The sequence below is a fragment of the Canis lupus genome, chromosome 15, assembly GCF_003254725.2.
Source record: "Canis lupus dingo isolate Sandy chromosome 15, ASM325472v2, whole genome shotgun sequence".
NCBI lineage: Eukaryota > Metazoa > Chordata > Mammalia > Carnivora > Canidae > Canis > Canis lupus.
Window position 1 is genome coordinate 2,633,189 of NC_064257.1, and position 13,755 is coordinate 2,646,943.

The 13,755-nt window shown below is 37.9% G+C and overlaps 1 protein-coding gene across 7 annotated transcripts in view; it reads right to left on the reverse strand.

The window, feature by feature from the left end:
- The window catches only part of SMAP2 (small ArfGAP2), a 47,231-nt gene that overhangs the window by 13,115 nt on the left and 20,361 nt on the right, over nt 1-13,755 (reverse strand). For 6 of the 7 annotated variants that reach the window (XM_025419775.3, XM_025419779.3, XM_025419780.3 and 3 more), the window contains 3 exons: nt 3,513-3,646; nt 2,173-2,258; nt 1,111-1,189 (listed from right to left, as the gene is read on the reverse strand). In XM_025419775.3, the coding sequence (XP_025275560.1) occupies nt 1,111-1,189; nt 2,173-2,258; nt 3,513-3,646 (299 nt within the window). The remainder of the gene's footprint in view (nt 1-1,110; nt 1,190-2,172; nt 2,259-3,512; nt 3,647-13,755) is intronic. The other variant, XM_025419777.3, reaches the window with a different exon arrangement.

Sequence of the window (13,755 nt, forward strand, 5' to 3'; positions counted from 1 at the left end):
GTTCCAAACTTTTCTGATGATGCCATCCAAGCTGTGGCTGTACACTGGGTTGATTATTTCACAGAACAGTTATGACAAATTCCACGTCCCTTTTCTGGATGACTATGAAGTAAGAGTCCTTCACACTAAGTTGGGAAGGAATTATCTTTACCTAACTAAATGTACTACCTTGCACCTACTTGCCTACATTGAAACTCACCTACCAGTTGATGCCCCTTTTCACAGCCTAAAGATCAATCTGGAGCAGATTCCAATTAGTTTGACTTTAAGTTACCTGGAAGGACTTAGAGGCCTGTATATCCTCTGTTAAAATACAAAACAAGATAGATGATTGATAGATAAATAGGTAGTAGGTAGGTAGGTAGATAAGACTTGCTAGAACTGGATAATCCTATACTCTCTGTACTTTTAAAGCTAAAGAAATAGTCAATTATTCCTAAGCAAATTTACTGTAGAATCTTACTAAAGGCTTTCTTAGGTCGTCATATTGGCAACTCTTTAGTTGTCATTAGCCAGGCACCTTTTCTTCTTCCAGGAATAATTTGTATTTCCTCCTGTATATTATACTTGTCCTAGTTACCAGACTCTGTATTTCAGATTCTAACCACATGCCTAAGATGGAAAGTGGTAGTCCCCTTTTAAAACCCTTCTCAGGAATAGGGTCCCATTGGCAATTAGTCCATCAACACACTGGAAATATATGCTGGTCAAACTGAAGAAAACTCTGATGATTTAGTTAATTTTGTAGACTTCATTTACAGATAAAAATACATATATACACACACATTTATACACATACATACACACATATTACTGTTTGATCTAGTATGGCCAACGTGTCCATTTGAAGAAATAATCTGGAACTGGGAATCACTAAACCTAAATACAAACCAAGGCAAAGAACTCACTGATGGTTTTCCCTCTCCATCCCTGACATGAAAGTCTGTTCCATGATATCTTGTAGTCTTGATTCAGTAACTGGCTTTCTTTCTACTTTTTTTTTTTTTTAATGTTTTTGGAGTATTTTGGTAGCACTTCTCAAATTCTTCCCTGGCCTGATGTAAAGCAAATTACTCATTTTGAGCAAAGCTTGAAAGATTTATAACCAACCCTAAAGGCATTGATGTCCAAACTTCGGTCCATGTATTTCTTCTTCTCATATTTATCCCGAATAAATCCCTCGACAGCTCTGGAAAAAGCTTATTAAGGGTAAATCAAACAAATCTTTCCCACAGTATGACTATCACAGGTCGATCTGTATTCAATGGAATGTTGTTCTCTCTCTCCCTCCTGGCTGGTTTCTCCATATGGCTCCTGTATTTCTTCACATGCAGTTCCCTGACCAAAACTTTAAAATGCCTCCTTCATGGTTACTGCAGGGAATCACTACTTCCTATGAGTTTCCTTCAGGATAATCACAGCAGCAAATGGGATTAGTCTTCATAATGACATAAGAGGAACCTGTGGCTCTTCTAGAATACAGGTAAAGCAGGAAATTATCTATTTTAAAGTCTTTAGGTCAACAGGCCTTAAATAAATGCACTTGAGTACCCCTTAAAACTATAAACCCTTGTGCCCCGCTACCAGATTCTGATTGGTGTGTCTTCTGCAGGGTCCCAAATCTGCATTTTAACAGGTTCCACCTGCACCCAACAAAAAAGCAAACTCTAACAAGACAGTCTATAAACCACATTTAGAGAAGCACTGCCTTTAGGAGGTTTGGTTTTGTGAGTAGGGCGCTATCCCCTGTTGAAAGGATGAGGGAAGAAAGTTACTAACTAGTCAATAATAGTTCATTCTTTCACACAGAACATAGAAAAGGCATTAAAAAGTGAATGGTAGTTTTGCTGATTCAATACAGCACAGTAATCTATTCTTTTAACACACAATAGTTTCAAAGATCCAAAAACTATCAGAGATGTCACTTTATGGGAGAATTCACAGTGAACCACTACAGTCTTAATTCCTGAGCGAGTCTTCCTCGTGTGACAGCACTATTCCGACATTAGAAAGTATACTTTTTGTATGTGTTGGTGGCAGGAAAGGGAAAAGCAAGACTTTGACTAAACCACATAGAGAGGGCCCAGGCAGATCAAGGGGCTTGAGTCTTGTGTGACTCTCCCAAAACACCAAAATACCACTCAGCCTTCTAACTTGCTCCAAAAAAGATACGGGTCTATTTGAGGTCGGCGAAAAGTCTCAGGAAGGTAGGCTTCATAAAGTCGGTTTGCCTTTCCATTCCCCATCTCTTGCATGCACTGCAATCAGAGAGATGTGGAAACATGGAACGTCAGGTGAGGAAAGACTTGAAAAGTTTCTCGCCCAACTGCAGCATTTTATAACTGAAGAACCAACCTGACAGTGGCAGAACCAAGATCTATGTGCATACTCTGATTTCTAGCCCACGATGGTCTCTATTACCAATCATTTGCCCTCATGGTTGTCCTTCCTGCCCCCTCCACCTTAGTTCTTTTTATTGAAAAATTTGTCTGACAGGATACATTTAATTCAGTAATAATTCAAGACCCCATTTCAAACCCCAAGACACATAACTACCAATTAAAATGTCTACTTGATAGGCAATAATCAGTACCTAATCAGGCAGGCAATAATTGAGCAATAACTACAATTTTGAGTTTATACTATTAATTAAACTATTCAGCTTTATTACCAATAAATGTGTTTCCCATTTGGCCTTTGAAATAGACTCCTTAACACTTGTGAGGGGCAAATCCCAAGGTTTTTAAATTTTCAAATTCCCAAATACCTCCATGGCATGTAAATTCCTTCATAAGATAAAGTATAACTGAAAAATATAACTAATCTTTTAGACTTTTAGTGAATCTATAAAAGCAGCCTAATGTAATTTAATTTCTAAAGCCATTTTCTAGCTAAGAATAACCTCTTATTTCTATCACCAACTTTAGCAACTGTTTTCTTTGGACCCTTTCTCCCATCCCCACTTCTCAAAAAAGAAAAAAAAAGTTTTAATTACTTCTAAAAGTTTCTATGCAGGAAGAGAATAGAGAAAAATGAAGCCATGTAGAGGTGCAGATCTTAAGTCCGCTAGACTAACTTACGTGTCTTACTCCCAGCCCACCAACCTAACAGCATGCAAGATTCACATACACGTTTTAGCAATAAAATATTATGTCTGTAAGTTGGAGGATTTGTGTGTGACTATCTAAAACTACAAATGTTAGATCTGCAAATGCCAGGGGCCTTAGAAAATAATCCAAAGATCCCCTTTAGACATTGGGGGTATATTCACGGAGTCCTAGACCACAGACTTTGTGTTCTGAAGAAGGTAAAATATGGGTGGAATAAACTCATATCTTAAATAGAAAAAGGAAAAAAATTCTCTATTAAGGTATAAAAACCTGACATAAGTGTTTCACAACTAAATTTTTCCTTTATCTTCATCTTTGTGCCCAATTTGACTGAAAATTCATATGGAACTACTCTTACATGGAAATAGAAGCAGCTGACTCACTGCTGGGCTATGTAAGTACCTGAATTTGTTCTTGAGTCCACTGGTCAAGGTTTACTGATTTTACCCTGGAAATGTGCACCCCCAGATTTCTGTGGATTCCAGCACATCGAATGCAGATGAACACACCAATGTTCCAGGAGGCCCATCGTGGCCCTGTGAAGGTCAGGAACAGGGCAATAAAATACAAATTAAAACAACATTCAAGACCCAAGCTGGTATATTTAGATTATCAGGCAGTCATTCTGCTAGAACATAAATGAGAGAACGGTTACCACATTCACCTTTTTTATTGGATTTGTTCATTCCTCCATGGATCAGCACTTTTTTTTTCTTTTAAGGTTTAGTTTAAATTTAAGGGAATAGACCGTACAGTGGCTTTTCAGTATATTCACAGATTTGTGCAATCATTACCACTATTTAATTCCAAAACATTTTTATCACTCCAAAAAGAAATTGCAAACCTAATACAAGGCACTCCCCATTTCCTTTCAACTCCTCCCCACCAGGCCCCTGACAAACACATGTCTCTGTCTCTATAGATTTGACAATCTGGGATATTTCATGAAAGTGGAATTATACAATATGTGGGCATATGTGTATGGAGCAGCTTTTTACAGTGTCTGATAATATGACTGCTAAAAGGCAGATGTTATAATACTGTTATTTATATTTTTAAAAATCCCAGAAGAACAGTGCAAAGTCATGTCACATTCTATTTAGTATCTTGCATGAATAGCCTTCTCTCAGGAAACTTTTCAGTGGTGCTGGGGCCTGGATTCAGTTTTCCTACCCGGAAAAAAAGATACATGGCTTTGCCATGCCAGCCCAAGTCTCAGCCTGAAATTTAAAACTTTGTTTATCTTCCCCTCCCCGCCTGGCCTATAAAATATGCATCCTGATTAACTTAATAAGATCCTCTCCCCTTGAGCTGGTGTCCCTACTTTACCCAACTACAGAATTATCTCAATTCAAGATTGTCAAATAACAAAGATGCCTATTGCAAATAAAAAAGAAATCTCAAATATATATTTTAATAAAAAACTGTTATGTAATCTCCCATCCCTTGACAACTTTGCTCATTCTAATAATCACTCTGGAAAATTATCAAACTTCTCTTCATAATTTTTATACAGGAAAAAAACAACTTGCTTTTATATGATACCTGCCAAAAAATACTGAAAAATCACTAATATTTCTTTCTCTATCATTCCACTAGGCAGAAATTTACCACATAAAATAAGTATGGTATCAAAATTAGAGGTTGTAATAAAGAGTGAAAAGACACCAACTGATTTTTTACAGAGATAAATAGGACCTGTTGCAGGAGCCAAGGGCACCAGACTTCAGTTCTGCCAGACACAATCACTTAGTTGGTCTGCAGGTTTTGACAACCATTTTAATGAAGCAATGCTAGAATTGTATGGCATAAAATCATTCTTAGAAATATGAATTCATGATTATTATAAATAATGTAATTTTTTATATCATTCTGGTATTATGCAAATACAATGAATACAGAAAGCTCAAATTCTCCCTATAACCACCAGGTGGTGATCTCTGCCTGAAATTTTATCCAAATACCTTCTTATTGCTACTATCTTGATAGGCTCAGATTTATCTTCTAAAAAGACTTTCAGATAAATAAATAAATAAATAAATAAATAAAAATAAATATAAAATAAAATAAAAAGACTTTCAGTCCCTTGAAATCCCTATATAGATTGGCATAGATCTGCCATATAGTTAATACACACAAATGATTAACACACATCTTTCAGTGGTAGGGAGCTATATAGAAACAAAATGAAAAGCCTAAACGGATATGAATGAGGTTTCTTATGGTGTTGTGTGTCTATGTGCTACAGTTTTCATAAAGGGATACGCAGAAGATTTACGTTATATAGAATTAAAAATGGACCAAAAGTTAGTATTTCATGTTTCTTTACCATTTTCTCTTTGTCTAGATTCTAGAACTCATGACGAGATAGTTAAAATATATTTGTTTGCTAATACAATCAGAAGGCACGCTAACTAAGAGTTGGCTGTAGAATGTTACGCTGTTTGCTTCCAGGCCCTAAGTCCAGAGAAGGTGATTTCCAATCATCTAAGTCACTGTCACAGCTGTGGAATTTCTCCAGCTCCCATTACAGAGTATGTAAAGTCCCTTTGCCCTCTGAGGAATACAAAACCAAGAACTGATACTCTGGAGCCACAAACAAGGCCTCAGTACAGAAATGCAGGCAATAGGAATGCCTGGGTGGCTCAGTGGTTGAGCATCTGCCTTTCGCTCAGGTCATGATCCCTGAATCCTGGGATCCAGTCCCGCATCACACTCCCCACAGGAGAGTTTCTCCCTCTACCTATGTCTCTTGTCTCTGCCTCTCTCGTGCACACAAGTCTCAAATAAATAAATAAATAAATAAATAAATAAATAAATAAATAAATAAAAAAATATTAAAAAAAAAGAAATGCAGGCAATAATAGTTTCATTATTACGAAACTCCTCTGCTCCCCTCCCACATCCATCTGTCCACATCTTCCCAGTGAAATAGTGACAGTTCTAGCTCAGACACTCAGCCTCCTCTAGTTTTAAGCTACTAGATTGATTAGTCAATAACTGCACGCTCCATAAAAGATTATGAAATAGGAGAAGAGGAAAACGCAAAAGATAAAAGTTACTTTATATAGCTGAAAGTGTGGGAAAACAGTGTCATTATTAAAAGTACAATTTTTGCAGCCAGAAAAAGCTTAGGTTTGAATGTCAGTTCCATCAATAATTAGCTGTGTGACCTTCAGAGAGCTACTAAAACTTTTTGTTAGTTTCCTCATCTATAAAATGTGTCCCTCACAGAATACAGAGGGACGATAATATAAGAGAGCTACATGTAATGATATGCTGTAGAATGAGATTTCCAGAACCCGTTTCCCATTCATCATCTTCCCTGTAAAGGCTAGTTAGCTCATTAATATGCATATGCCAACAGTCTATGCAACACCACAGAATACTTCTTTTTAGACAGGAATATGAATTCCAGTTCTAAAATGTCTGAACCAAAATTGACTATCTATCTGAAAGAAAAAAATTACCCTGGATCCAATTTCAAATCTTCTAAAAACCATTAAATTTTATAAGCAGATTCCTTTATTTGCCTGAAAATATTCCTTGAAAAATATACTACCTAAAGCCCCACCCATTCCCCTTCTCTGCTGTCCTCCCCCACCCTGCCTTTGTGCCCACACAGGTATTCACAGAACCTACAAAGGCCTCAAACTGTCAACCTGACATACTTGAATTCCACAGTACCTGGGATTGCTGCAACAAGGCCAGCCTACTTAAATCTGGTAAGTTTGCCAAGATAAAACAATTGTTCAATACACATGGGTCATGGCAATGGAGGAGGAAATACAGAAGATACCCCTTCGAAGCTGAAAATGTAAAGAGACTCTGGGAGGCAATATTCTGAACTATTTTGAAAGCAAACAAGCTAGAGAAATGATATAAACTGGTAGCAATTAGCGCAACACAAGAACAAGGTCATAGTTAAGTGAACATATTCCTCAGGTGCCTAAGAGCAGGCTCCAGAAGCATTAAGTAATGTTAAAACTAACATATAATCACTCTGCAATAAGCAAACTGAAAAAATTTTAAGTATTTGGATTTGGCTGATCTGTCAAGAATCTGGCTGTAGTAAGTACCAGCCCAGGATCAGGGAAATCTGGGCTTACACTGACTAGTTGCATGTGTTCTGACAAGTCTCTCTAGGGCTTATGTTTCCATTTGTAAAATGGAAAGCATGTAAATAAATCCTATTTACATTCAACTACTGGACCACTTCTACATACCAACTACTGCTGCCCTGCTGTACATTTCCTTTGCTGCTACAACTTCCCCCACCACCAGAGCTGTTAGCTTTAAAGGGTTCTAGGCTTGAGAGGTCAATAGAGAGAAGAAAACTAGAGTAACAGATAGCTTGAAACTACTATTATAATAATTACAGCTTCCTGATCTCTAACCTATAGAGTTCTAAACAAATAAATATTGAGCAAAAGAAAGACACACTGATAAATCAAAGGCTACATTTACTGAGACTTGCCAGAAACACACACACACACACACACACACCTTACATCCAAGCCCTGTTGAAACTCCCCAAATCTATCAATCTCTACTTAAATCTATCTCATCTGTAAGTACTCATTCCTTGAACATTATTTACTGAGTACCTACTATGTGCCAAACACTTTGCCCTGCGTAGGTCCTAGGGATACAGAGGCAGGGACAGTAGAGATGAGATCCCCTGATTCAAAGAGCTCATGGACTAACTGGTCTCCAGCCTCCTACCAGAATAATCTTTCTAAAACTCAAATCTATACAGATCGGAAGCCCGAATATAAACCTTACACAGGACTCATATAGAGATATGAAAATGAAGACTGGTGGGAATTTTCTGAATGGCATATTCCAAACTGAGCTCTCAATCTCTTGCCACAAAACTTGCTCTTCTTCCATCCTTCTCAGGATCTTAGTCAATTACACCTTCACCCATTTATCTGTATCGGTCAGAAATGTATAGCTTTCTCTTTCAGCCCCAATATCTACATCATCACCAAGACTGAAATATCTCAGTTCAGTATCCCTCCTCTCCATCAGCAACCCTATTTCTCTAATATGAAGTCTCCAGATCTAGACTTGTGCAATAACCTCCTGATGTCTCTCCACTTTCACTTTTATGTTCTCTGTCCCTCTAGCCCTAAACCAAAACCATTCTCCACAAAACAGTCAGCTTGAACTCTTAGGGAGGCACAAGCGATCTTGTCATTCGGCTGCCCAAACCTTTCTGTGAAAGGCTTCTTCCTATCATGTTGGGTTAAAGAATAAAATCCTTAACACAGTCTCCAAAATCTAAGTGATCTGGCCCATGCCCACTTCCCCAGCCTCTCTAACACCAGTCTTCTTTCATTTCCTCAAAGCACCAACATGTTCCTTACTTAGGGCTTTGGCCTTTGTACACACTGACCCCACTGCCTAAAAATCTCCTTCCCCAACCACCATCCACCACTAGTGGCCTGGTGGACTCCTATGTGTATCAAGGTCTCAGCTGAAAAGTTTCTTCTTCAAAGGAACCTTTCCTTGGCCCCCCCAATCTAAACCAGACGATAATCTCTCTTCCATCTTTTTCTCTAGTTTTTGCATTTTATTATGGAAAATTTCAAACACACAAAAGCAGAGTATAATTCACCACCACCTTCTGCAATTATCAACCTCTGGCCAATGGTTTTTCAGCTCTACTCCCACACACTTTCCCTTCTCCCAACCTTGGAACATTTTGAAGCAAATCTCAAATATCATACCATTTGATCTGTACATGATTTGATGTAAATCAGTATGAGATAGGACTTATTAAAGGTTACAAACTTTCATTTATCTTTTACTTTTTCCTAAATCGTACCACACTTTATCATTTTTGTGTGATGTTTTAACACATCTTTCCCACTAAACTGTGAGTGCCACAAGAGACAGCAGACCTGTGATGTTCACTGTCATGTTCCCAGGGCACAGCACAGTTCCTCACAGAGGCAAAATTTATTTAAAAATTATTTAAAAATAAGTAAATCCTTTGACTCCCCCCTCCAAACCCACTCAATTCAACAGAGAAAGAACAGGTAAGAATTCATCAGGGAAACAAGAGGTCAAGAAGCCAAAGAAATATATTAAAAACATTAATATATTAAGAATGATTTAATAAAATTAGAAATGACAGATTATATAAATATAGCAGAATAAATATTTCCATGTTATGCTAATTTTTAAAAGGATTTTTATTTTTTTATGTTAGCTAATTTTTTAAAGAAAATTGTAGACTCACATGCAGTTGTGAGAAATAATACAGAGATCTTGTGTACCCTTTCCCCAGCTTTCCCCAATGGAAATGTTCTATATCCTGATTGTATTAATGAAAATATCTTAACTGCAACATAAAAGATTTTAAAGTAATCTCTACACCCAACATAGGGCTCAAACCTAAAACCCCCACATCAAGAGTTGCATGCTCCATCAACTGAGCCAGCCAGGCACGCCCCCATGTTATTCTAATTTTAAAATCCAGTTTTATAACAGTATATGCAGGGCACCTGGTGGCTCAGTCGGTTAAGTGTCTGCCTTCGGCTCAGATCATGATCCCAGGATCCTGGGATGGAGTCCAGAATTGGAATAGAGTTCCCTACTCAGTGGGGAGTCTGTTTCTCCCTCTGCCCCTCCCCCCTGTTTATGCTCTCTCTTTCACACACATTCTCTCTCAAATAAATAAAAGCTCTAAAAAAAACTGTATATGCAGAACAATTCCATTTTTGTTGAAGAGTGTGAATAAATATATACATATGCACAGAAAAAATGTCTAGAGGAACATATGTAAAATAACAAAAGCTATTACATTTCTGGGTAGTAGGGTTGTGAAACATCTATTTTCTTCTCTATATTTTTATAGATAATCACTGGATTATTTGCAATGAGCTTGTATTACTTTTATAATAAGAAAAAAACAGTACAGGTATTTTAAAAACAACACAGCCATCCATGACTCCTTATTGGCTGCAGGAAAGGCAGAAATTCCTTAACATGATTTATAAAGCCGTTTAGGAGCTTGTGCTTTACGTATGTTGAGCAAATCATCATTCTGAAATTTGCCATGTACTCACCTCACACCTGTTTGCCTATGCCATTCTTCCTACCTGGAATGGCCTTCTCCCCATTTCCTGCTTCACAAACATCAAATCAATGTTACCTCCTCTGTGAAGCCCTCAAATGGAATAAATCTTGACCTTCATGGCTAATTGTCAGAGTACGCTTTGCTCTTCTAATACTTAGTATCTTATTATAGCTAGTTGCTTACAAGCCTCTCTTGCCCTAAATAGACTGGGCTCTAGAAGGCAAGGACCATACTCCTTCATCATTTATCTCAAATACTTAGCAGGATGCTTGCAAATGGTACATCCAAAAATCAATATTTGTAAAGTGAAGTCATCAATAAGATAAAGGTATACGTTTTTTCCTGTTTTGCAAAATGAAGGGAGAAGATGTTTTCAAACACCTTAAAGGTGAAGCTACCACACAGAAAAGGGATTAGGTTACTTTGGTGAGGCTCCAAAGGCAGAACTAGCACCACTGAGTAGAAGTTAACCTTAGCACACTCTGAGGAAGAAATCTGTAACAATTAAGGCTGTGTGAAAACAAATGCAGCCTCTCCAGAAATGGGAGAATCCAGTGAGTGCAGGTGTTCAAGCAGAGGCTGGATGACTACCTCTCAGGGATGGCCAGCAGGTGGGCAAACCACAAGCCCCAAGTCACTTCTACTACCACAGTTCTACTAGCTGATTTGTAGGTAATTTGGGGAATCCCTTCCTGCTTGATGTTCAATGGCTCTGAAAATGCAACATGAGATAATCAATTTATGAAGATGTTAGGTCTTGATGAACCTAAAGAACTAAATCAAATTCAGTTTATGGACCCTGTGACTGGCACTGAAAACTGGTATGAATGTGAAAGACACATGAGGAAGAAGCTAAGTCAACAAACTCTGGTTTGAAACAGGTTATTTGGCTCGGCCTGTCATTAACTCCAACATGAAATTTGGGAGTCAAAGGGATGAAGAAGCAATGATTATATGAAGAACAATTCTAAGCTAGTTACCTCATTCCACTCATCATGTCTCTTTCACCCCAATTCACTACAAAGAATACATAGAAATGCCATCTTGGAGAAATTAAGTAAGGCTGTTGAGAGGTATGTTTACCAGCCTATTTTCCTCTACACAAAAGAAAATTCACTTACTTCTCTATTCCAAAATAACAATAAACAGTAACTTTGAACTTCTGTGTGTATGAACATTTTAAGGAACTATCAGATCAAAATAAGGGCTTACTCAATCAACCTCTGCTCTCAGAATGTTCTGCAAGAAAAGTTTCTTTCCATCCGGTCTGTCTTGCAAAAATGCTGTTTCCTTTTACAAAAAAAGACACTGTCCACGTTCATGTATTTGAAAAAAGCAGAAGTTAAGTTTTTAAAAGTCTGAGAAAAGCAAGTTGAAATATTTCTGAGATTGATTAGAGAATAAAGGTAAACACTACAAGGAATTTTTTTTTAAGATTTTATTTATTTATTCATGAGAGACACAGAGAGAGGCAGAGACACAGGCAGAGGGAGAAGTAGGCTCCCTGGAGGAGGGAGCCCACGTGGAACTCATCCCAGGACTCCAGGATCACACCCTGAGCTGAAGGCAGACACTTAACCGCTGAGCCACCCAGGCATCCCACTACAAGGAATTTTAAATTGGAAAATCAGAGGTAGAAAGAACCTTAGAAGTCACTGAGTCTAATAATCCCTGACTGAGTATGGGAGATCTTTCTACAGGAGACCATCTGGGTCCTCCTTGAACAGGTCCAGTGCTAAGTAAGTTATGTACCTTTTTAAAAGGTAGTCACGTAAAATAAATAAATAAATAAATAAATAAATAAATAAATAAATAAATAAATGAATGAATGAATGAATGAATGGATAGATAGATAGATAGATAGATAATAAAAATAAAAGGTAGTCACGTTTACTGTTGGTTGGTACTATTAAGAGATGCCTTCCTTATACTGAGTCCCATTATTCTGCATTTGAATCTTCTGGTGCTGCTTCTAGACTGCTACTATATTTATATAAAATAACAAGGTATGCAAGATAAAGATGGAAGTTTGGAGATTCTAGCAGAAGATAGCAGCTAATCATACACTCAACCAAATAGAGGACAATGAGCCAACTCAACCCAGGAGGTCAGTGATAGAACAGAAATAGCAATCAGATTGCTAGGACATCAGTGGAGATGAAGCAAAGCAACATTATCCTCCTACCAGGTAACCTGAAAAAGGTTAGTGAAGACTAAACCTATTTCAGCAGTTAACTTGTGTTTTCTCTAAAGACTATTAAGGCTAAGAAATCAACAGGCAAGTAAACATTCTTCATCTTTCCATAGGTGTTAGCAGTGCTTACAGACCTGGATATGCTTTACTGTGCTCAGCCCTGGGCAAGAGAGGGACCAAAAAATTAAATACAACTGAAAAAGAGCCTAAAGGAATAAGTCCAAAATAATAACATAGGCAAAGGGCCAGGGGCCAAAACAAAGCACATATCTACAGCTGCACCCAGCTGTAGCTTTCCTCAGCAACTTTATACACTGGCTGTTCATTTCCTTGATATCCTAGCAAAACCAGTACTTGCTCTGAACTAGTCCGAAACATGCTTACACACGGCTTATATTATTTACTTAGCCCCTGCTATCCACACAGCTAAAGATAGGGGTTATCTAAGCTGTGCCACTAATCAGCTGTTTGACTTCAGGCAAGTCAATTCATTTCTCCAAGAGTCAATTTCCTTACCTAGATTAGATTATCTCTGAAACCTACCTCTTCTCAAAGGTAGTAACAGTATCTCTAAAATTCATTGAGCTACTCTGAAAAGACTAAAGAAAGGGAAGTTAATTTTCAGCAAATTTAGGTCCACACCACTCTGATTTTCCTGGTTAGTAGTAGGTAGGGATTCACTGTAGGTTACACTGTAACTCTTCATTTCTGTCTGTGCCAGCTGTGGATAGTAACCAGTGCATACCTAGGTGATGTTTCTGGTAATGAAAACCTACCAGGTCAATCAACCTGCATCATTATTACTCAACTCTTCAGATTATTTCAGAAGGGAAAGGATGGATCCTACTATGGTCTCTCTTTTTTTTCTCTCTCTCTCTCTAAAAAGAACATTCTGGCAAGGTATGTTCTGATGTTATCACCTCATTTAAAGACATATAACTAAAAAAAAAAAAAAAAAAAGACATATAACTGGACCCCCATGGTCAAGTGAATTCCAAACTCCTAAGTATGGCTTAAATTCTTGTCTGATCTGGGCCTTTCTAGAATCAATTCTTATTACTCCTCTCTTCACTTCTATATACCAATAAAGACACCAATTCCCCTTAAAACTGTGTGTACCAGTGCCAGCTGGTATTTCCAGCCACAGAGAAATGTCTGAGGGTAAATCTTAACCACAGACACCCAGAGGCCTTTTTCACATTCAAGAATAGGACACAGACAAGGGGACTCCTGGGCGAAGTGAATTCTTGATTCCAATCAGAGGTCCTCCAGCCTGTCTTGGAACAGCTGTGCAAGGTTCTTGGTGGTGGTGTCTGAAAGCTTGAAACAAGGTCCAAGTCTCTTGGGGTTTCCTGAGAGGT